Source organism: Argopecten irradians, chromosome 7 (assembly GCF_041381155.1).
Source record: "Argopecten irradians isolate NY chromosome 7, Ai_NY, whole genome shotgun sequence".
NCBI lineage: Eukaryota > Metazoa > Mollusca > Bivalvia > Pectinida > Pectinidae > Argopecten > Argopecten irradians.
The window spans coordinates 4,896,521-4,921,024 of NC_091140.1; the positions used below are offsets into that span (position 1 = coordinate 4,896,521).

At 35.4% G+C, this 24,504-nt stretch overlaps 1 protein-coding gene and 1 long non-coding RNA gene across 2 annotated transcripts; one reads left to right on the forward strand and one right to left on the reverse strand.

Moving 5' to 3' along the window:
- The first annotated feature begins 348 nt into the window (after positions 1 to 348).
- On the forward strand, positions 349 to 6,845 carry LOC138327337 (kelch-like protein 28). Its single transcript, XM_069273354.1, has 6 exons — positions 349 to 395; positions 1,499 to 2,334; positions 2,897 to 3,331; positions 3,678 to 3,900; positions 5,156 to 5,392; positions 5,736 to 6,845. Exons 2-6 carry the CDS (start codon positions 1,513 to 1,515, stop codon positions 6,215 to 6,217), a joined length of 2,199 nt encoding a protein of 732 aa, XP_069129455.1. The 5' UTR covers positions 349 to 395; positions 1,499 to 1,512; the 3' UTR covers positions 6,218 to 6,845.
- Positions 6,846 to 9,479: 2,634 nt separating this feature from the next.
- LOC138327338 (uncharacterized) lies at positions 9,480 to 23,529 on the reverse strand. Its single transcript, XR_011209033.1, has 3 exons — positions 23,454 to 23,529; positions 15,695 to 15,804; positions 9,480 to 12,777 (listed from the first exon to the last, which is right to left on the reverse strand). It is a non-coding gene; the product is annotated as an uncharacterized lncRNA (long non-coding RNA).
- Positions 23,530 to 24,504: the final 975 nt, after the last annotated feature.

Here is a 24,504-nt window from a genome sequence, read left to right on the forward strand (position 1 = left end):
CACTAGGCACGCTAAAACTCAAGTTTGATCAAGACATGATGATATACCACTAGGCACGCTAAAACTCAAGTTTGATCAAGACATGATGATATACCACTGACGGCACGTTTATCAATTTGGGTACAGTATCATCAAGTTTGATCAAGACATTTCTATGGTAGTGATGATGAACCACTTGGCACGCTAAAACTTTGATCAATATAATTATCTCCACGACGAAAACACTATACTTGAACGACAAATATAACAAATACGATAATGATAAGCTAGTTGACCTACACTTGGAATTAGTTTAAACAGTAAATCCGGAATTATTTTCGCCGTTTCCGGGATTCGATTCGGGATGTTTCTGTACTTCCGGTCTTTCCGGTAACCATAAAGCTCTGATAAATGAGGTAAACAATGGCATTGTCAAAGTCATTGACGAAATGCATCGACATAGTTTGGTAGTTTTCGGTATACATGCCATAACTTTGAAAACAGAAGTAACACTTAGCAGTTTGTGGTCAAAACTTTGTTCAATGTCTGTCCAAAATTCCATATATCCTGATGATGATCGTGTCATTCGGCCTATCTTTTTTTAGTGTTTATACTGGCCTACGACCAATTACCCCTCGCCCAGTACTAGTTCTCGCCATCGTATAAGCATGTGTCGGCTATTTCTTTTCCTTCTTGGTGCGAGACCAGGCCGTCAATATTGACGATTGGTGGTCTATGGGGGTCGGCGCAGTGACGTGTGAATGATTAAGTTCTATAGACCTGTAGACTAGACCGCCATATATATTGGATTTTGATAATTGAAGTTTATTAGGTTATTTAGGTTTTTCAAGCTAGGACCATAATTGTGCATATTGTATTTTGGGAACATTATTCCTTCAACAAGTTGGCTGACATACAGCCATCTAAGATTGCAATAGTTGTCAGAACTTGAAGTTTGTTAATGCAATTTCTCAGAAAGTACTGAACAGATCTGTCGCAGATTTAATAGATAGGCTCTGATCCTTTAAGCCCTACACTGTAGCTGTATATATTTCAATTTTAGGTCAGATCGATTAACAAGATGGCCAAGGAGGATTTTGATAGTTGGAATTTGTTTTTGCTATTGCTCAGAAATTTCTGAAGGGATCTGTCTGAAAGTTTAAATTTGTATAGATTCCCCTTGGATCCTACATGTAGTCCAACAACAACATACAATGTAACTGACAAGCCGCTGCCATCTTGGATTTTGATAATTAAAGTTTGTTATTGCTATATTTAGAAAATTTTGTAGATCTTTCTGAAATTTAATATGTACATTAGTAGGTTCTTCTTTGTCCCTATAGCTTAATTTGTCGATTGCATTTTGTGAATGAAAAGGAAACAATGCAATTGATAAGCAGCCATCCTAGATTTTGTCACTTTCTCAGAAAGTATAGAAGAAACATATTGTCTACTCAAATTATGTGTCAGATGTGTAATGGTAATAATTTACATTAATATGACTAAATCCTATTTTTAGGCTTGTGGCCTTCCATGATGGAGGTAAATAACAACAGTCAAGGTGAGGATGGGGAAGGCAATCTTCCTGAAAACACTTGGATGATCTCTGACATTGCCAACCAGAATGGGGCCCTTTCTGAGGGAGGTTTGGATGGGAAACGCCTAGACAATAACCCCACACTGAATTATACAAGCAAAACTAACTTGGCTGTGAAACCCGTTGAAGATCTTGAGGGTTATTTTCTAGATACTGTCAATCCCTCCATTAAAAGAGTTGACCAAGATGTGGCAGACAATGGCGCTGTGGACATTATAAAACCCTCTCAGAGTTGTCTGGAAATGACAAACTATACACTTGATCATTCAGATAATGCTGCACTCTCTGAACAACATGGCTCAGACAATATCAACCCCTCCCTTAACCATAGTTCTCACCCTACTGTAATCCAAACAAAAGATGAAGAAGGAAATTACCAAGACTATACTGACCTCATACCAAATCTTCCATCCGCCAACATCAGTCAAACACAACCTGAATCTGTTGAAGGAAGCAGCCCTGACAATACTAACCTGAACCTGACAAATACTACAGCTGCAATAAACAGTGGAGAGGGTCTCACACTAATAGTAGGAGGAGAGGAGATGGTGTGCAGTAGAGAAAAGTTATCTAGCACCAGTGATTATTTCAAAGCCATGTTTGATAGCAATATGAAAGAGAGTACCTCAGACTGTATTGTACTAGAGCAGGTTGACCCGTATGCCATGAAGATCATTTTGGAGTATCTGGTAACCGGAAGGCTGGATTTGACTCAAGAGAATGTCCATATTGTCACAGAGACAGCTTGTATGTTTCAGGTAATGTTTAAAGTATATTCAGGCCACCCAAGAAATTTTCTCTGTATCCTGTCACAAATCTTAAGATATGAATCAATATGACAATTTAGTAGGAAATTTTAGGTGTTTGAAATTTTTTGTGATACCTTACGTAGTTGCATCTTTTAGTATGCAGATTAAAATGATATCTTGTTAACATTAAGACTGAAGAGTGATTTAAATGTGAAATTTAAAACTTGATAATTGGTTTGTTCTTGTTTTTGTTTCAAATTTCTTAACAGCCAGGGTCATTTAAAGCAAGTTTTTGGACTTGCAATTCCGCTACCCTACGATGCTCTACGATATGCCACAATACAAGAGATTGGGTTCAGGAGCTGGAAAAACGAGAGCACCTGGAGAAAAACCACCAATCTATGATTGTGTTGATACTTGGCCCCACATGTGGTTTTAGCTTTAAATTCAGAGGTGATGCATATAATTGTGTGGGGACACCATAACCATTCAACAATTGGGACCCCAAAAATAACTGGCATCTAAGATTGTGAGTTACTTTTTGTTGAGAAAACTTGTTAATGTTTTACAGATAAAGGTTGTGATGGACTTGTGCTGTGAGATGATGGACAATCTGCTGAATGATGACAACTGTTTAGCCATCTTGTCACTAACACACACGTTCGCCCTGGAGGAGTTGTATCTGAAGGCCAAGCGACACTGTCTGTGGTACTTCTCAGATGTGGTACAAACCTCAAATCTGGTGGATTTAGATGTAAATCTTCTGTGTGAGATATTGTCAGACAGAAAATTAGTTGTTAAATCAGAGATGAAGGTTTATGATGCAATAGAGAAGTGGGTATCTCATGATATGAAGGAGAGGAAGACATACCTTGAAGAGTTACTTCCCTTGATAAGAATAGAAGTATTAGAGGAAGAAGAGATTACGATACTAAGACAACAAGCAATGGTACAGGATTATCAGGAGGTGTTTGACAATGTGGAAACATCTTCACCTGACACACAGGTGAGCAGTGCTGATAGAGATGACGTTTTACTACCCATATATGTACTGTATTATAAGGGTTAGGAATATTTTAGTATCAAAATCAAGAATAGTGAAACAGCAAGGTAGACATTCTAAACATTACAATTTTGCTTAGACAATAAAAAATAGCTACCAGGTATAAGTCTGGTTGTCTAGTTTGATACTTTGGAGGATATTTTTCAACCTGGTGACAGCTTCATGATCTCTGAGTCAGATCATACTGAAATATTGTAATAGGAGACTTTTCACAAATTTCAGGTACAAACAGCTATTTTCAGCTAAGTATACATTTTATATATCATTATCATCGCACCGTTTGTTGTAGAGATACCGAGCCGTGCCGTACTGCCTGTGGAGTTTGGGAGGACAGGAGGACCCAGACAATGATATCTACGCTTCGGATGATGAACTAGACGTGGAGCCACCACCTAAAATCCTCAGACTCAGCGATATAGACAAAACTTGTACCTTTGAGAGTATCCCTATAGACGAACAAGACCACCCCTCTGTAATACAACAAGAAACCGGATATAGCGCCTGTGTCCATGGTTAGTATTATAAGACTCTTTCATATGTGGATATGAAGGATAGGGATATTCTACCCAAGGGTCACAAAATGTAGTAAAACCCAAGGCTTGCCGAGGGTTTTGCAACATTTTGTGATCCAGAGGGTAGAATATCCCTATCCTTCATATCCACTTTTGAAAGAGTATTTTTCTTTCATACCTCGACGTTTTATTGCAATTTTACAACTATAATATCCCGCCATTTTTAAATAAATTTGAAGACATCCACAACTGAAAGTTAATTTAATTACGTGATATTTTCAACAAAAATTCTGTTGTTTGCATCTTTTATGGTAAAACCAGTCAAGTCTGTGAAAAAAAATGTTAAAATTTTACCGAGGAAATAGAAATTTTGTTGACGCCATGACGTCACTAAGCTTTATTGCATGGGTATCGTACGTAGCCATGCAATACAGCCTCAGGCGACATGAGTGTATTGCCCTAGACCAGCCAGTATTACACCCGTAGGTATTAAAGAAATTAACTTATCACCTTTATCTTATGGCAATGTTGTTAAGTTCACCTATAGGCACACTTGGCTGTTAATGTGTGAATTCTGCTCAATGTTAAAGTCTTCTGCCCTTATGATACAAAATTATTGTGATAAGAAAAACCTGCTTTTGATTGATCTAGACCATTCTTTTGATGATCAGGTCAACGATGAAGTGATTCAGTTGTCAAAATTTTGGAGGAAATGGTGTCATTAAGTTGGATATCAGCTAAAACTGATGAATTTATATTTCACGAGTGCTCACTGGAGTCTTTTCCTGTGATTAAAACCATCTTGAGTACAATGATTAATATTCACATATTTCAATTTTCTATGAAAATATGTGAAATTTTGTTGCATGTCAACAAATAGTTGGTTTTACAGTTTCATAGCAAATGACTAATTGCATTAGTGTTCCCAGTAATTCCTAAGACAGCTAAGGTATAGCTTAATCTTTATACGACAGTATATAAAAGTGAGCAACTTAGATAACATTACCCCATGGAGGATTGATGTGAAAATGATGTGGGAACAGAAATTCACATCATGAAGATAATGGTACCATGGTAACACTTCATGGTATCTGAGTATTACTGGCAGGTATACACACTGAATTGTTAAATCACAACCAGCGAAATTCTTTAAATCAAAAAGAGTATTGGAGTTAAATGAGTTTGAGGTAATGAATTTTATTTTGTCCTGTAAACAGAGAGGAATGTCTATTTGATTAGTGTACATGTTTAACAGGGAAGGATGTATATGTAAGCGGTGGCCTAACCTCTCTGGGCCCCGGGAGAAACACTTGGCTGATGGATGTATGGAAGCTTGACACGTTCACATCCGTTTGGGAGTTTATAACTCAGCTCCGGACGCCACGGCGACATCACACCATGATCTGTGTCGGGGAGTCACTCATCCTAATAGGGGGCTTCGGAAAGTATCGCATGAAACTGAAAACCTGTGAGGAATTCAATTTGAAAACAGGTAAAAAATATCCTCCCCCTACCAATTTCTATTTGCATTAAATTCTGTCACAATTTATCCTCTGTACATTTTAGCCCTCCATCATAAGATGATTGGTCAACAAGACTGGCAACCATCATGGATTTTGATAGTTAAAGTTTGTTTTTAGATTTCATATGTAGTCAAAGTTTGAAAAAACAGAGAAAAGATCCCTCTTTCCATTGTCAGACGTAGATCATTCTTTGGTTGGTGTCAAGATCCCACTTGTTTTAAGTCCATATTTCATTCAGTTCAATCAACTTTGCTTACTTGTGAATGCACTGTTATTCTTCTCAAGGAAATGCTGTTGCTTTCATTTTTATAGGTGAATGGAAGGATTTACCTTCAATGCCTGAAGAGTCGTTTTTGATAGCTGCCTGTGCCACTTCTTCCAACCGAATATACGCCTTCAAGTCACGGGCGTTTTACTACGACCTTGGTGCTCTCCATTGGAATAAAGTGGCATCCTCTGAATACAGTATGAAGAAGTTGGTACCATCCACAGCTGTGTACATACCCAGTAAGGACTCAGTCTATATAGTATCACGTTACCACAAAGATCTGCTACAATTCAATCTGTCGACCCAGACTCTGTCCACAGTCGGACAGTTTCGGTACGGTGAGGCGGCCAGTAACGCTGTGGTACACAAAGACCGAGTGTGTCGGTTTGCTGCCCCTGGTGCTAGTCCTGTACTTGAGTGGTATGACGTGGTAAAAGGAGAGTTCGGCTGGAGGGCTGATCCTGTCGATGGGATCTCTGTGCTTAATTTCCATCTGCTACCAATCCCAAACATGATAGGGGACTAGTAAGCTTTGGTTCAGGAACATAAAACAGTTCCCACGAAGGTTCAAATTTTCTCAGACCTCGTAAAATAATTGATCTATTACAAAATTCATTTTGGCTGTAAGCGCTGCTATATTAGTAAGAAATCCATCTTCAAAGCCCAGCTATAGAAGTTGAGTGTTAAAAAAACCAAATACACACATCATACAGCACAGTCTTAGTTTATAAAAAAATATCCAAATGGTTCCACAAATTTCTTTTTGAAAATATTTTGGAACCACAAGCATTGTTCAGTGAGTCTTACACTAAAAATAGCATATAGATAGTACAGAAAACTCAATCAGGAGGGAAATGTCTGGGAACATATTGGATTTTATATTGATCATGACCAAGCATTAAAAATCTAGCAATGTAGAAAGTTCACAATCCTGTTTAGTTGAAGACACAAATTAACGTGGGTCCACTGTATTACTCAAAAATGTAATAATTCTACTGTTTTATGTTCCTGAAGCAAAAGTGATGAAACTGTGGCTAAGGTTAATAAATATTGGAATATCTGTTACTAAATCAGGAAAATTAACATGCATTCTGCACCGAAGGAAAATAATCTTGAAAAATTTGTGTCTAGATTAAAATGGGTAGATAGTTGATTTTAAGGTTTAAAAAATGTATTGTATATTGAAAGAATTGTTCAGAATACAATTGATATCAAAAACGATGTGGATAAAATATGATTTACTATGAATTAGTTCCACCTTCCAGTGATTGTGACATTTTATTTTGACGTGATTTTTGTGACATCACAATCACTGGAAGATACTACATGGGACTAATTAACATAAGATTGTACATTTTACCCAAGTCATTTTGGTATCTTGAAACCTCCGTGTTAGGATTTTACAAATTGATTTAATGACAATCGTAAACAATCTGATAAAAGGGACATATCGGTGCAGTTGTTTATTAAGTAGGTTTTTTATGGAGGTGAAACTATAAAGTGTTCAACTAGCCATATATCCTCCTTGTTTCAAGAATGTACATGTATCAATGAGATTAATTCCTGATTATGAAAATCCCTTTTGTCTGTAATTAATGCAGAGTTATCTGCTCTTGTGAGATATAATACTTTCCATTCAACATTTGTAGTAACACCTATTAACATGAGATTATTTGAGCAGGTAGATATAGTAACATCATAGGTGTTTATAGTAACAATACAGGTATTTATAGTAACAATCATCAGTGACCCACGGTTGATTGCTCTACACTACGCTACACTTATCACCCGTGGGACAGCTCGATCTCAGAGCACTGTGTTCGTCAAGTGCCATCTGATTGGCCCCAGCAGATTTTCCTGTCATTTTTTTTAGCCAATGAGATTGGAGGTAACATTCGCTTCACTGAAGCTATACATAAACAACAATGATATCCATAAATATTTTCTCTCCAAACCTGAAGAGTTCTCATTTTAAAAGAGTTATGTTGATTGGTTTCTATTTATAGAGGGAGGTCGTTGAGGTGGTGCTCTCTGAGATTGGGCTGTCCCACAGGTGATAAGTGTAATGCAGGGTAGTGCAATCATAGGTCACCAACGATAATAGTAACATTGCAAGTATTCATAGCAACACTGCAGGTATTTTTAGTAACATTTCAGGTATTTTAGTAACATCACAGGTATTTATAGTAACATTGCAAGTATTTATAGTAACATCATTTTGTCTAAGAAAGTAATATAAAATCTCATTTGCATTTCTCTTAGATACAGGTGTGAACAGTTGTCAGTATCTCACAAGAGGAGATAACTCCACATTAAACTAGAGTATGAAGTTGTTTTTACCGTTGATGACCAATGATCTGACCAATGTTATCAGTTATTCTAATGTGTGTATATTGTTATTGATCCATTCCAAGACACTTTGTACAGGGACATCAAGGCAAGACACGTTGGTCTCAGATATCGTAAATTGGGATATTTTTGCATCTGGAAATTTTGGCGTTCTTGTACAAAATAGGGTGGTTAAATTTTGGTGCTTTTAAATTGGGCATTTCCCAACGCTGTGTAAGGTTTTAGTGTATAATTAAAACTTGATTTGAACAAAAGATAAACATTCTGAAGATTAATTTGTATTGCATAATGCAGTAGTTAGCCTTTTGTCTATATATTCATATATAGATCCTTCAACAATAACAAGCCAACATTATAGATTTGAAATTATATCAATAAAAAGACAACTCTTTGAAATATTCAATAGAAGTGATTAATAATCACATTTCTATCACCTGTTTTCACTTGCACTGCTAATGGCGTTGACGAAAAAAAAAACCTGTATGTTTACGTAATGTGATTGAATAATTTAGCCAAGAGTATGTGTTAAAATAAGAAATAATGTGCAGATGTACTTTTCATAACATACAAACAAATATTTTCTTGTCAAATTTTTCTGCGTTAAATTTAGGTGCTATAATGCTGAATACCAAAATATGACCACATCCAAAATATCCCAATTTACAGTACTGTATAGCCGGCTACCAGCAGGGGTCAACGTAAACAAGAAATTTACAATTCAGCGGTTCTAATTTTCTGCAACCAAGCTTTCAGGCTATATATGATGATCATGATGTACCCATTTCTTAATATTGCGTTAACCAAGCTTTCAGGCTATATATGATGATCATGATGTACCCATTTCTTAATATTGCGTTAATTAATTTTTTTTATCATTGTACATGTGAAGGTTACAGGCTATACAGTATTAGTCAGGGGCTGACCGGCTTTGTTATATCATTGAAGAGAGTAATACTGATGGCGAAAATGATGCTGAAGGTGCGAGTGTTGTGGGCGAGTGAATTTGGATATGAAATGATTATTTGTATTGTAAACATTGTCTGTATCAAAAATACATGTGTTGGTTTACATGAAATCAGACAAAGATAAGTGCATGCCTTAAATACAATTGAATCACATCTTTGCCAGACACTGTAAATCTACAAAGTTACCTGGAGTAGGGAGTTCAAGAATTATTTAAGCGTGAAGTTAGGCCTGAGGACCAACAAAACTAATTCTAATTAAAGGAAGAATGTATTGATTTTGACATGACGAGTTGAGTTGAAGAAAATACTGAGACATATAATTGAAGAAATGCTGTCCTCATTCTACATCTTCTACAGGTGTAGTTTGTCAGTGAATTGAAACTATTTTTAAATACAAATAATTTAGGGGAAATCCAAACAACATGTCATTTGTATTGGTTAGCTTAGGACACAAAACAACAACATCATCCAGAGTTCATTTTAATAGTTTAATACAAAAAGTCTTTAATATCCACCTTATCTGTCACTTCAAACAAAAGTTAAATTACAATTTCTTACCTAAAAGAAAATTGTGAAATGTTTTTTTTTTGTACAGGTATTATGTAAATAGCTAAAACACAATGAACATTTGGTGTTTCCTTTTTCTGATAAATTGATAAAAAAAATTGCACCTTTAGACTAAATTTGATGGCCATAATTATATGACTATATTTAAGTAGCAAGGTAAATTTTGTTTGTGAATATTAGGCATATAATCTCAATCAATAAGACTCCTAGATAAATGTAATTTTGTAAAGGTTGATAATTTCTTGGGTGTTGACTTATTTTTTGTTTTATGCCTTGTTGATTTTCTGGGTTATTTAAGGCTGTTCCAGATTAAATGCATAGACAAATGCTGGAGGACCTAGAGAAAAACCGTCAACTTCTAGTCAGTGCTTATGTGGGCAACTCAAAGGTGGACGGCTAGAGTGTATAGTTTGGGGGTTTTAAGTAAAACAATTGGTACAAAGGCGGGCGCTTACTTGGGAACCAAAATGTAATCTGGGACAAAAAAACTTAAAAATTCAGGCATATTTCAATGCAACTCATATCGCACATCAATCTGTCACAGGAAACATTGATATGATGTTTAATTCTCTCCTATGAGACACATTATTATGTTGTGATTCACATGTGAAAGACTTGTACAAGTTTACACACATGTTTATACACATCACACCAGAATTAGAAATACAGTTAACAATTCATTGCATCAAGCAACACAAAAAGAAACTGTATACAATATTATTAAGTTTACACTACAATTTGGCATAGCAGAGGCTACACATGTCAGAACATGAACTTTATATAGTCTGGATAAAAAGGATACAAATTTTTGATGTTATCACACAGTTGTAGAACATTGTTTAATTGATGGGATGGAGCCTTTATTTAACTTCAGAAAATAGGAGGGGCGCTAATAACGATGAATATGGTAGAACGTTATATTTTTGGTAGGTACATGTATAGAAATAATCAGTATTAGTTGAGAGTCTGGGTACATTATCAATGAAGATAATTTAAATACCATTAGTTGTGTGATATGGACTTGGTCCTATTTTGTTGGTCATTCTGTCAAACACAGAAATAATATCATGATGTGAATATCTGACTTTGCTAAACAATTTACTGTTTTATAATCAGAGGAATTGCTGACAACCTCTTAATTTTGCTGTATAAAAATGTATTTTACTGTATATATGCTAGAATATGTGCTCATGCAGTCAAATACATGCATCTAGAAATATAAATATAGGATCTCAAATGAGTGTTCATTTTATATGAGCTAGATTCTATGTAACTAATCCTAAAAGTTTTTAAAACTTCGAGACAAGTTTCGTAAAATCTCATATGAAATGAGCACTCATTTAAGATACTTTTTATCACATAACTACAACAACCAACTTTTCTAAGAATCTCACTTAAAAATATATTGCGAAAATCGAGCGATGGCCGCCATTTTGTACAACAGTCTTCGAAATGCTGACGTTTGTTTCTTTTCAGCCAATGAAAATCGCTCTAGGTCATATTAGACTAGTGACATAATAATGCAAAAATATTATATTGGCGACGTCGGGCTGGATATCAGGCGGATTATGTGATAAAGATATATAAAAAAATATATATCAGCGAATACATCTATGTACATTTCGTGAGGTAAGCTTACATAAGTAGATTGACAGTGTGTAATACTCATGCCTTTTATAGGTTTTGGCAAAAATATGAAGAGTTTGTGTTCCTGGTACAAACTGTTCCTTTTATCATATATTTGATGTTAGTGTGACTTTTATATAGATGACTCAAGGGTTTTCAAACATCTTTTACCATAGCATGTACAATTCTACACATTACCAAGTACCGTTGTTAAATATTTTACTCTTGTTGATCTATATTTTCCTTGTTTTTATACTTTTCCAATAAAGTTAATAATATGAAATAAATTCTGTTTTTTTTTTTTTTTTTTACATTCATGATTTAGTAAAGAAAGCGTGAAAATATCATAACTTTGAGCTTATGGTTAAAACTAATATCCATTCCTATCTCCCATCTGAAACCAGGGCAACCAAATGATGTACATTTTAAAAAATAGTATAAAATCGTTGTAAAACCAACAAGGACATAGTCATTCAGATCCCCCGCCAATGGAGATATCAAAGCTGAAGTAAGTGTGATTGTGGAGACTTATGTGTATGAAAAAAAAACAGGAAAAAGTGCAAAAAATGAAAACCTAAAAATAGCAAAAGGTACTACTAGACCATAAAATGAATGTGTCTATGAAGTGGAAACATCTCTGCTGGTTTTAGAGTTATGCTTCGGAAATGAACCTGTTACAAAAATATGATATTTTCAGCAATGTTTCTATGGTTACAGAAAAAAACACAAAAAGTGAAAACCTAAAAATAGCAAAAGGCACTACTAGACCATAAGAACAATGTGTATATGAAGTTTCATGGAAATATCTCTGCTGGTTTTAGAGTTGTGCTCCGGAAACGATTCTTACACAATAATCTGCCATTTTCAGCAATTTTTCCATGGTTACAGAAAAAAGTACAAAAAGTGAAAACCTTAAAATAGCAAAAGGCACTACTAGACCATAAGACTAATGTGCCTATGGAGTTCCGTGTAAATATCTCTTCTGGTTTTAGAGTTATGCTCCGGAAACGAACCTGGTACAAAAATATGATATTTTCAGCAATGTTTCCATGGTTACGGAAAAAATGCAAAAAATGAAAACCCAAAAATAGCAAAAGGCACTACTAGACCATAAGACCAATGTGTGTATGAAGTTTTGTGGAAATATCTCTACTGGTTTTAGAGTTATGCTCCGGAAACCATTCGTACGGACGGACGGACGGAACCCATTTGTATATCCCCTGCCAACTTCGTTGGGCGGGGGATAACAACAATACCAGAAATGATATCAGTATGAAAGCTGTATATAGAGAACTATCTCCAGAAAACGGTTTCTGTCACCCAAATCCGTGATAATGACTATCCATCCTGATCGACAGGGAGTTCACTTTGGTTTATTATTGTTTCTATTTGTTTTTAATTAGTTTATGCCTCATTCTTAACTAATGATCTTTCCCACTGTTTTATTTTCCTTCGGATCTCCTGGATGTCCTCTCACGCCTGGGAAAAAGTAGACATTTTTAATAAGGCTCCCTCTATTCTCTGGTATAAAATGACACGTCTGCTCGTTTTCTTTTATACCAGACACTACAGCGTTTACCTGTAATAATAAAAGGTAGGTTACACATAGAAAAATATGTTTATCTGAATAGCAAATCATTATTAATCTTTACAAGGGCCATAGCTTATGTGTACTATATATGTATATATTATACAGATATAGCATTTTGATGAGGTCGATACATGGTTATATCGACCAAAGAAAAAATATTGACCGAGGACGTAGTCCGAGGTCGATATTTTTTCTGTGTTCGATATAACCATGTATTGACCGAAATCAAAATGCTATAATTGTTTTATTATTTTTCTGGATTTTTTACATTTTGAAATTAGTGTAAAACTAAATGAGCATCGCATTGTAAATTCTGCTTCGTGATTATAGTTACAATCCTATGATTTTGTAACATGTATAATTCAAAAACAACATATGAAAACAGTATCAATGGATGCACTTCAAGCTTTTATTACATGGAACCGGTGCATGCGTGTTTGTAAATTGCGTACATGTACATGTACTCCATTATACATGTGGCTCCATGTCTTAAAGACACAGTCAATTAAATGTATAGTTTGTTCTCCGTTGAAATAATACACTTCAACGTCAAACATATATTAACAGATTCAGATTGACATTCAGATACATTATCTTATGCTTAGTACTCCATTCCGTAAAATAAAAATCATATACATACTGTAGGATTAGCCTAGGCCTAATGTTGTAAGTAGCCTAGGTGGAATTTAAAAATAAATATCAAACATATTCACTATACAATGGCTCCAGACGCTTAATGAATGTTATTCGATTATTTCCTACACCCCTACCATGTTTATATTGAAACTTTAAAAGCTTAAACTGTAGTCATCAGCTGGAAGTCATCATCATCTTTGTTAGAAACCGAAACAATCAACGTCGTCTGTCACAATTTATGGTTATGCTTCAAACTCAGATCATCAAAGCGTTTGTTTCAAAGTGCCAGGAACACAAATACTTTTTCTATAAACTACTTCCAGAAAAATCGTGCAATATAGTTTTTCATCGGTGATCACGTGGCATGTTTTTGACCAATGAGAAGTGACAAAAATCCAGAAAAATAATAAATATGTAATAATTATATAGATCATATATTTGCCATTAGACTAACCACAGGTTTCTAGAAAATTCTTATTGTCACTAAAATTTGGTTCTGGTGATTTTTTTATTATGATGTCTGATAGATTCAAACTAGGTAGGGGGGAGATAATTTAGTACATGTATTAGAAATTTGTACTAGAATTCAGCCAAGAAATTTGTACTAGAAATCGGCAAAGAAATTTGTACAAGAATTCAGCCGTGAAATTTTTGTCAACTAAAAATTTAAGCTTCAGTTTAATTTACAATGTTAGGTCTCATTCACAGCCTCATGAAAATCTTTCAGTGTTGTTGGAAACAAATTTAAATCACAATCCAGAATATTAATATAATAACAGTCTCACAAATCTACTTATTTTAGCCGTAGTTATATTTTAGCACTTTTTGCAATGTCTTAATGAAGTACTAATTCATGTACAGCACTAAATTTTGTAAAATGGTATTTCTGATATTGACCCACTGAATTGTGCTTATTTCTGATATTGACCCACTGAATTGTGCTTATTTCTGATATTGACCACTGAATTGTGCTTATTTCTGATATTGACCCACTGAATTGTGCTTATTTCTGATATTGACCCACTGAATTGTCCTTATTTCTGATATTGACCGACTGAATTGTGCTAATTTTTGATATTGACCCACTGAATTGTGCTTATTTCTGATATTGACCAACTGAATTGTGCTTATTTCTGATATTGACCCACTGAATTGTGCTTATTTCTGATATTGACCCACTGAATTGTGCTAATTTCTGATATTGACCCACTGAATTGTGCTTATTTCTGATATTGACCCACTGAATTGTGCTAATTTCTGATATTGACCCACTGAATTGTGCTTATTTCTGATATTGACCCACTGAATTGTGCCTATTTCTGATATTGACCCACTGAATTGTGCCTATTTCTGATATTGACCCACTGAATTGTGCTTATTTCTGATATTGACCCACTGAATTGTGCTTATTTCTGATATTGACCCACTGAATTGTGCTTATTTCTGATATTGACCCACTGAATTGTGCTTATTTCTGATATTGACCCACTGAATTGTGCTTATTTCTGATATTGACCCACTGAATTGTGCTTATTTCTGATATTGACCCACTGAATTGTGCTTATTTCTGATATTGACCCACTGAATTGTGCTTATTTCTGATATTGACCCACTGAATTGTGCTTATTTCTGATATTGACCCACTGAATTGTGCTTATTTCTGATATTGACCCACTGAATTGTGCTAATTTCTGATATTGACCCACTGAATTGTGCTTATTTCTGATATTGACCCACTGAATTGTGCTAATTTCTGATATTGACCCACTGAATTGTGCTTATTTCTGATATTGATTTCTGATATTGACCCACTGAATTGTGCTAATTTCTGATATTGACCCACTGAATTGTGCTATTTATTTCTGAATTTGCTTATTCTGATATTGACCCACTGAATTGTGCTTATTTCTGATATTGACCCACTGAATTGTGCTAATTTCCTGATATTGACCCACTGAATTGTGCTTATTTCTGATATTGACCCACTGAATTGTGCTAATTCCTGATATTGACCTACTGAATTGTGCTAATTTCTGATATAGACCCACTGAATTGTGCCTATTGTATCCACTCTAATAAATCACAATTAACATTTTTTTACAATTGCACTAAAAATGTATATTTACAGTAATTCTGACATCAATTCTTATTTTAATGTGGCCATAAAATTATCAGGAGGATAATTTCACCCAGAACATGAAAACTACTTCCAGTAAATATAAGAAGCTAGTTAAGACATTCAGTTTTGACCAATCAAATGTTGGCTTACAATAGTCAGCATTTCTTGTAGGTGTTGTTTGTGAGCATTGGTCTTTAGAATGTAGCACAATGCCTGGATAAACCATGCTCCTGTATCCTCACAGCGCTGGGATTTAGACCCTATAAAAAACAACATGACAATCTTTTATTATCATCTTATCAAGGTTTACTTTGTAGAATTAAAGTGCCAAGGCCACTCATAGATGCTGTGAATGAAGGACTCAAACAAAGGAATAAAGAAATTGGTTTTTCATTTAAATATTGAATTCAGTATACTAAGTGTGCAGTGTTGAATTTTGTAGTTTAACAAAATATGTTTACAGTATACCGTATTTATTTCATGATATTTAAAGTTGATTCAAGAACAATAAGTTGAATAACTCATTTTCCTGAAATAAATTTCATATTAAAATTATTTCGGAAATAACGATTTCAACACCAATAAAACCGGTCAGAATCTGAGTTTCATTTTTTATAATTCTTTATTTATTACTAAAATTATAAATTTCATCATCTCTTCAAAGACAAAAAAAATCATAAGTTTACATAGCCGTATTTTCATATCAACTTACATTTAATAATATTTTCAGAAAAATATAACATTAGAAATATTACGATTTCCGGATATATTTTGGTTTCCTTTTTAGAAAACTAACATGGGTTGCTTTGACTACTTTTGACTAATAGGCCTAAATCATGACCAGATACTTTTGCCAAATAAAATGTACATTATTTCGTTACGTATAAAACTCAGATTTATTTAAACTGGAGCCTAGACTATGACTATAAAAGGAAAGGGGTGGAGCCTAATTCAAAATGTTTCTCTTTTTTAGCAGTTTTCACTTCAGAGGAGTAATTTTGTAAAAAGCATTAGTTTTAAAATTTAACTCGAATTTATTTTTGGCATGCATGTTTATGAAGATTTCAAGAACACATAGACCTCTTTTCTGCAATGAAAGTGATAGCTAAAAGTAGTAGTAGGGAAAATATTATTTGAGTGTAGTATAATTTGAAAAAACACTCCTCCAAATAAGGAGAAATGACCTTTGCTAACCTTTCATCAAAACAACTGCACGTGGTTGTGAGGTTGTGTTACATATAGTGATCATGCTATACACATGTATACACATATGTACTATAGTACATGTATTTATGAAGAATAATAATAACAATAATAAAAACATGCTTACGAACCTTGAGTTGACAACATTTGTAGAATATAAAGTAATCCATCAGAAGTAATCCATAATTGAGTAAACCAATAATCAATTAATGTATATATATCTGTTTTTCACTAAGTACATTGGATTTGTAATCACTATACAACTGTATAATTAGCAAAAAAAATGTTATGGAGTATCTAAAATTCTATTTTATAATCCTATACCCATCTGTGCCCCATGTATTTCTGTCCCACTGGGTTGGGGTATAATTGACGCACAAGAAACAATACACACTCTGGCATTAGTTCTCGTTTAGTCCACACACATCCATCAACTTCTGTTCTATTTAATTGTCTCAATTTTCTCCTTTTATAACGACCATCGTTCCACAAACCTCTTTGAGCCAGTAACGTCCAAAACTTTTTATAACGTATTTTACGAATACCTGAGTTTCTTGCATGAGCTGGTGCACCATTACCAAGCCATGACTGGATATTTGTTGTTACGCAAGGTCTACATAAACAGTTTGGACATTCTCCATCCTGAATTTCCTCTGACATTCCACACTGACCACCATCAATATTGCCAGAATTTTCACCACATGCTGGGCTAGCTTCTGTACTCCTGTCCAACAAAGTATGATGATTTTCCTCGGCTATCACATTTTCACTTTGAGCCCTTGATGAATCTTCAGATGTTTGCCATGATCGAGTCATTTACAATGGCTTCTTCAAAGTTCCAGTTATTATGTCCAAAGAGGGCTGAAATAACATCTAACTGTTCTTTTGTAAGTAAAAGTTCTACATTTCTCCTTTCATCATCCATAATTCTTTGATAAATTTTGAGGAGTGTATACTGAGTGTAGGTGCTATATCCTGATACTGGACACCACAAAGGGGAAAAGGGCGCAATAAAATTGGCGGCAGAGACTGGACAGTGGGTCATTCTATTTGTGGGGTTTACCAGGCAGTATTACATAATCTTGAATTTTGTTCTTTGATATTATTTAAGCATCTATTTTTTTATTTCCATACTAATGGAATTGAAAATAGCTCTATTTCATACTTTTATATATTGCTATTTAGATAGTATATGATTACTTCGGTTTTCATCAAACAACCAGTTATTCTATTTCGCAAATCTGATGTGGCATAAATGGAATCAACCAGTCTATTGAACTTTTCAAGATGAAGGTAGATGGGTTCCTGAAGTAAATAGAATTATCATTATTTCAAAATAGATAAAATCATATACATCCAAAACAGTGTAACCAATGGTATTCTTCAGGAATATTCTTTTATTATACCTTATATCACAATGCAATATGCATATAAAATACATGTAGATATCCCAAAATGAATTGACATATAATAATGCCAACTCCTTTGGTATAATGGACTGGTCCATGGGACAAAAGCAAGAGTCTTTTTCAGAAACATCATTTACCAAAATATTTCTAAACATGAATGACCAACAAGTACAACCAACAAAACAAATTAGAGAAGAAAGTAGAAATGATAATCCAAGGAAAAAACGTGTGTCAGATGACGGTGAAATGATGAAAAGGAGGAATGAGAGGAGAAAAGAACAACCCAATAGACCTGTTCTTGGAAACTTGAAGTTCTATGTACCATCAGATGAGGCAAAAACAGTCATGTTCAATAAGATCGACAAAGCAAAGCTACTGCTGAACAACAAGATATCTAATGTGACAAATACAGAGCTTCTTAACCAAGTCTTGGATTTATTTCTCAAAACCTATGAAGACAAAGAATCAGAAGACAGTGGAATGTTAAACTTTCAACACTACCTACATTGTGACAAAGATGCTACAGAAGAGCCACTTTAATTTGTCACAGAATCGGCAATCAGAAATATGTGTGCAGGGATTCAGCTGCATGGGAAGGAATGCGAAAAATTTGTCGACGTGAAAGACATATAACGGAATGGACATGTCGCCAAATTAACTTTTATTTGTAAAGGGAAACATTCTTTTAAATACGACACATCCCCTCATGTTGAAGGTGGGAAATACCTTGCAAATCTGAGGATGATGCATTCCCTTTTTGGAAGTGGGTTGAGATTCACACAGTATGAAAGACTGGGAAATGCAGCCAATGTTGGTGTGTGTTCCGAATCCTTCTTCGAAAATGTACATGATATCTATTGTTATGTGACATCGCATGTTACTCAAGAAAGCATTGAGGATGCCATAAAGGAAGAAACAGCACTGACGTTGTTACAAGGTGAAGAAACAGAATATGAAGGCATTAACATTTTAAGTGATGCACGTCACGGTTGGAGGAAAAATGCCGCACAATCAGATATAATAGCTTTTGGGTGCATCACACACAAAGTTGTTGGTGCCATAACTATTACACGAGAAGACGATCCTGTCAGTCAAAGGCACGAAGTGTTGGGAGCTCAGGCACTTTACAAACATTTTGATGAGTGTGGCGTAAACATAAATATACATGGACATGATCGAAATGCATCAGTGAATAAATACCTAAATACTGACCAACCAACAGTGACTAATGCCAATGATACATGGCATGCTGTTAAAGGAGTGTCCAAAATTTTGAAAACTGTTACAAGTGGCACAAAGAAAATGCACGGAATCACGTGGCATAAGAAACTGTCCGACAAAGCTGCCTCGGTAAAAACCCATTGTTATTATGCGATGAGGAATTGTGACAAGTCAGTTGAAAAATTACGCGCGTTGCTAGATAATGTTGTGGAACACTATAAAAACATTCATACCAATTGTTTGCCAAGTTCTCGCTGCCGCACTGACGAAAACTATGAACCTTCAAAGTGTGTTATCAAAGACTCTGTCGCTGAAAAGATTTTGTTGAAGGCAATTCAAGGATTACAAGTCTACAAAAATGCAAATGACTATAGCCACTGCATTGACACTCATTATGTTGAGTCTTTTAACAACACAGCCTTAATCTACCACGACAAGAGAATTGCATTTGGACATAAAGAATACCAAAGACGTACAAATATGGCCGTTCTTGATTGGAACCAAAATGTGGACAGAGACTATACCTCAATCACTTGGTATGAGGATCCATGAAAACCAAGAAAGAAATCTGGGCATAAAAAGTTAAGGCCAAAGAGTTATGAACATCTAGGAAAACTCTGGGAAAGGTTTATAACTCATTTCTATTAGAGGTATCTAAGTGACTTTTGGAATTATTTAACTATTTGTTGTTAACAGAAGTACTCCACCAAATAGCAAGCAATATCCCTTTGTAAGTAAGAGAAGATAATCTAATAAGACTCAATAATCATTCTTTTTTACCGGCATGCAAAAATGACTCTGCAAATACAGAACTGTATATATATATATACTTCTCTGATATGTAATGAACATATATATTGATAAAGGTTACTAGATGTAGTCCATGATTTTTCCAAAGATGATATTGAATGATCAATTAAAGCTGTAAATTTCATAAATAACTAGTGTTGTTTTATTTATAAGCCTCCTCTGTAACACTAGCCACTGGTCAGTGTGTGATGTTATCTGTAGTGGTGTTTACAAACACAGCTGCTGATGCTATTTTTATTGCTGTCTGGGCAGAAGCCCCTCCCCTTAAATTAGTTACGGACTGTGCGGTAGGATCTACCGCAGACTCGCCTTTAAAATTCACAAGAACGCTAGTCGGTAACATCAAAACAAATTCATGTAATGCATCGGACTTTAGCAAGTCTTCGCAAGAACTGTAGGCCTACTGGTTAGCGACATATTATCGTGAAAAACATATTATCGTGATTTTTGCTTTGCCGACTTTTAAATAATAACAAATCATGGCCAGATATTTTTTGCCAAATAAAAGGTACATTATTTGGTTACTTATAACACTCAAATTTCTTTTGAATTTATAAGAACGATAACGGCAAGAAAACTTCATGCAATGCATCAGACTTTAGCAAGTCTTCTTAAGGCTACCGTACATTACACGCCAATATAAGTTCATTTGTCACTCTTAGTAGCTCGTATATATATAGATAGATATCATCATTATATTTTGTAAGTTTATGTTGATAAACTTTGTACCTTTTCCCTTTCAATATAACGCAGTTGTCGATAAACAAAAGGCTCCCAGTGACAGAACAAGGAAGGAACCTCATAACAATTAACTTTTACTGCGCAATAATATCATCAGATATAGTTCGTCAATGCAACCGAAACAAAAACATCTATAACTGTTATAAGAACTTTCTTTTACAATTATCTTCCTAACATTTCATTACATTAATCGATCAGTAGCATGAATTACGTTAAGTTGAAAAAAACCATACACAATCCAAAATCCACTGAAAATCTGTCGCGGATGAAGACATCGAAGACGGCGTTGTTCGTGATTTTTGGGACCATACATGACACGTAGGTATACATAAATCATAGAGTCCTTACTGAACACTTAAAACATACCGTCTATGGTGCATATGTATGTACAAATTCAATGTTTGTGTTTTTGAATACTGATGTTCGATTTATTCATACTATCAAGTAATATGTAAAATGAACAAAACAACATTTAATTTTCATCGCGGAGTGGTTTTATTGCTTAGATGTACACAGGCTCTCAGAGTGTACCTAAGAATGCTGTTTCACAGCATCAAATATTAGCTTGGAATGAGTTTGCTTATAAGACATGGCCAAAGCTTAGCAGCAGTAAAAAGACTATGTTACAAAATTAAACATACCCTTGGAACGATAAACATAGAAAAAGGTAACAGTTAACAGGGAAATGTAATAGCTAACAGAGAAATGTAACAGTTAATAGAGAAAGGTAACACAGAGAAATTAACAGAGAAAGGTAAAAATTAACAGAGAAAGGTAACAGTTAACAGAGAAAGGTAACAGTTAACAGAGAAAGGTAACAGTTAACAGAGAAAGGTAACAGTTAACAGAGAAAGGTAACAGTTAACAGAGAAAGGTAACAGTTAACAGAGACAGGTAATAGCTAACAGAGAAAGGTAACAGTTAACAGAGAAAGGTAATAGTTAACAGAGAAAGGTAACAGTTAACAGAGAAATGTAACAGTTTACAGAGAAATGTAACAGTTAACAGAGAAAGGTAATAGTTAACAGAGAAATGTAACAGTTAACAGAGAAAGGTAACAGTTAACAGAGAAAGGTAACAGTTAACAGAGAGAGGTAACAGTTAACAGAGAAAGGTAACAGTTAACAGAGAAAGGTAACAATTAACAGAGAAAGGTAATAGTTAACAGAGAAAGGTAATTAGTTAATAGAGAAAGGTTGCTAAGCAGGTCGGTGTGGTTTGTACAAAGTGTAAAATATGGCCTCTGTCACTCAGCTGACGGAGCAGGTCGGTGTGGTTTGTACAGTGTGAAATACATCTTCTGTCACTCAACTGACAGAACAGGTGGGTGTGGTTTGTACACAGTGTAAAATATGGCCTCTATCACTCAGCTGACGGAACGGGTCGGTGTTGTTTGTACACAGTGTAAAATTTGGACTCTGTCACTCAGCTGACGGAACGGGTCAGTGTTGTTTGTACGCAGTGTATAATACAGACTCTGTCACTAAGCTGACGGAGCAGGTCAATGTGGTTTGTACATTGTGTAAAATATGGCCTTTGTCACTCAGCTGACGGAGCAGGTCAGTGTGGTTTGTACACAGTGTAAAATACGGCCTCTGTCACTCAGCTGACGGAGCAGGTCAGTATGGTTTGTACACAGTGTAAAATACGGCCTCTGTCACTCAGCTGTTGGAACGGGTTGGTGTTGTTTGAACACAGCGTAAAATATGGCCTTTGTCACTGAGCTGACAGAGCAGGTCAGTGTGGTTTGTACACAGTGTAAAATACGGCCTCAAGCTGTCACACAGCTGAAGGAGCGAGTCGATGTGGTTTGTACACAGTGTAATATACGGCCTTTGTCACTTAGCTGATGGAGCGGGTCGATGTTGTTTGTGTACAGTGTAAAATACATCTTTCACTCAGCTGACAGAAAAGGTGGGTGTGGTTTGTACACAGTGTAAAATACCGTCTTTGTTACTCAGCTGACAGAGCGGGTCAGTGTGGTTTGTATACAGTGTAAAATACGGCCTCTTGCACTCAGCTGACGGAGCGAGTTGGTGTGATTTGTACACTGTAAAATATGGCCTCTGTCACTAGTTATAAGCTGACAGAACGGTTGGGTGTGGTTTGTACATAGTGTAAAATATGGCCTCTGTCACTAACCTGACAGAGCCGGTCGGTGTGGTTTGTACACAGTGTAAAATACGGCCTCTGGCACTCAGCTGACGGAACGGGTCAGTGTTGTTTGTACAAAGTCAAGCAGTCAACAGGAACATGTATTATTCCCTGTTCTTCCAGGAGCTTTGGTGGCCGAGTGGTTAAGATGCTCATCATATTACCACAAACCCGCCACCTCTGGGTTGCGAGTTCGAATCCTATGTGGGGCAGTTGCCAGGTACTGACCGCTGTTCAGTGGTTTTTTTCTCTGGGTACTGCGGCTTTCCTCCACCAATAACCTGACATGTTCTTGCATGAATGATGATCCTTGCTATTAATAGGATGTTAAACTAATAAAAATCAATCTATGTTCTTCTATATTTACATACCTTCTGAACAGGCCCAGGTGAACAAGAAATCTTTGTTGTTCTCTACCCCTTGAAGTCTCTTTTCTTTGTTATAAACCTTGTAATTCTTCTTTTCTTCCAAGGGGGTTACTCCCCTTCTTGTATAACTGGTAATCAAACAAATACTGGGTATAAGGGAGATAACTATGTCACCTTTATCTTGTCCAAAGGGTCAGTAAATACTGGGTATAAGGGAGATAACTCTGTCACCTTTATCTTGTCCAAAGGGTCAGTAAATACTGGGTATAAGGGAGATAACTATGTCACCTTTATCTTGTCCAAAGGGTCAGTAAATACTGGGTATAAGGGAGATAACTCTGTCACCTTTATCTTGTCCAAAGGGTCAGTAAATACTGGGTATAAGGGAGATAATAACTCTGTCACCTTTATCTTGTCCAAAGGGTCAGTAAATACTGGGTATAAGGGAGATAACTATGTCACCTTTATCTTGTCCAAAGGGTCAGTAAATACTGGGTATAAGGGAGATAACTATGTCACCTTTATCTTGTCCAAAGGGTCAGTAAATACTGGGTATAAGGGAGATAACTATGTCACCTTTATCTTGTCCAAAGGGTCAGTAAATACTGGGTATAAGGGAGATAACTATGTCACCTTTATCTTGTCCAAAGGGTCACTTACATCTTTATCTTGTCCAAAGGGTCAGTAAATACTGGGTATAAGGGAGATAACTATGTCACCTTTATCTTGTCCAAAGGGTCAGTAAATACTGGGTATAAGGGAGATAACTCTGTAACCTTTATCTTGTCCAAAGGGTCAGTAAATACTGGGTATAAGGGAGATAACTATGTCAACTTTATCTTGTCCAAAGGGTCAGTAAATACTGGGTATAGGGGAGATAACTATGTCAACTTTATCTTGTCCAAAGGGTCAGTAAATACTGGGTATAAGGGAGATAACTCTGTAACCTTTATCTTGTCCAAAGTGTCAGTAAATACTGGGTATAAGGGAGATAACTATGTAACCTTTATCTTGTCCAAAGGGTCAGTAAATACTGGGTATAAGGGAGATAACT

What these genes read in the sequence shown, in the direction of transcription:
- LOC138327337 (XM_069273354.1), top strand. Translation starts at nt 1,513, where the DNA reads ATGATGGAGGTAAATAACAACAGTCAAGGTGAGGATGGGGAAGGCAAT. An exon ending in AGACAGCTTGTATGTTTCAG is followed by an intron (nt 2,335 to 2,896) that starts GTAATGTTTAAA and finishes AATGTTTTACAG; the next exon opens with ATAAAGGTTGTGATGGACTT. An exon ending in CATCTTCACCTGACACACAG is followed by an intron (nt 3,332 to 3,677) that starts GTGAGCAGTGCT and finishes CGTTTGTTGTAG; the next exon opens with AGATACCGAGCCGTGCCGTA.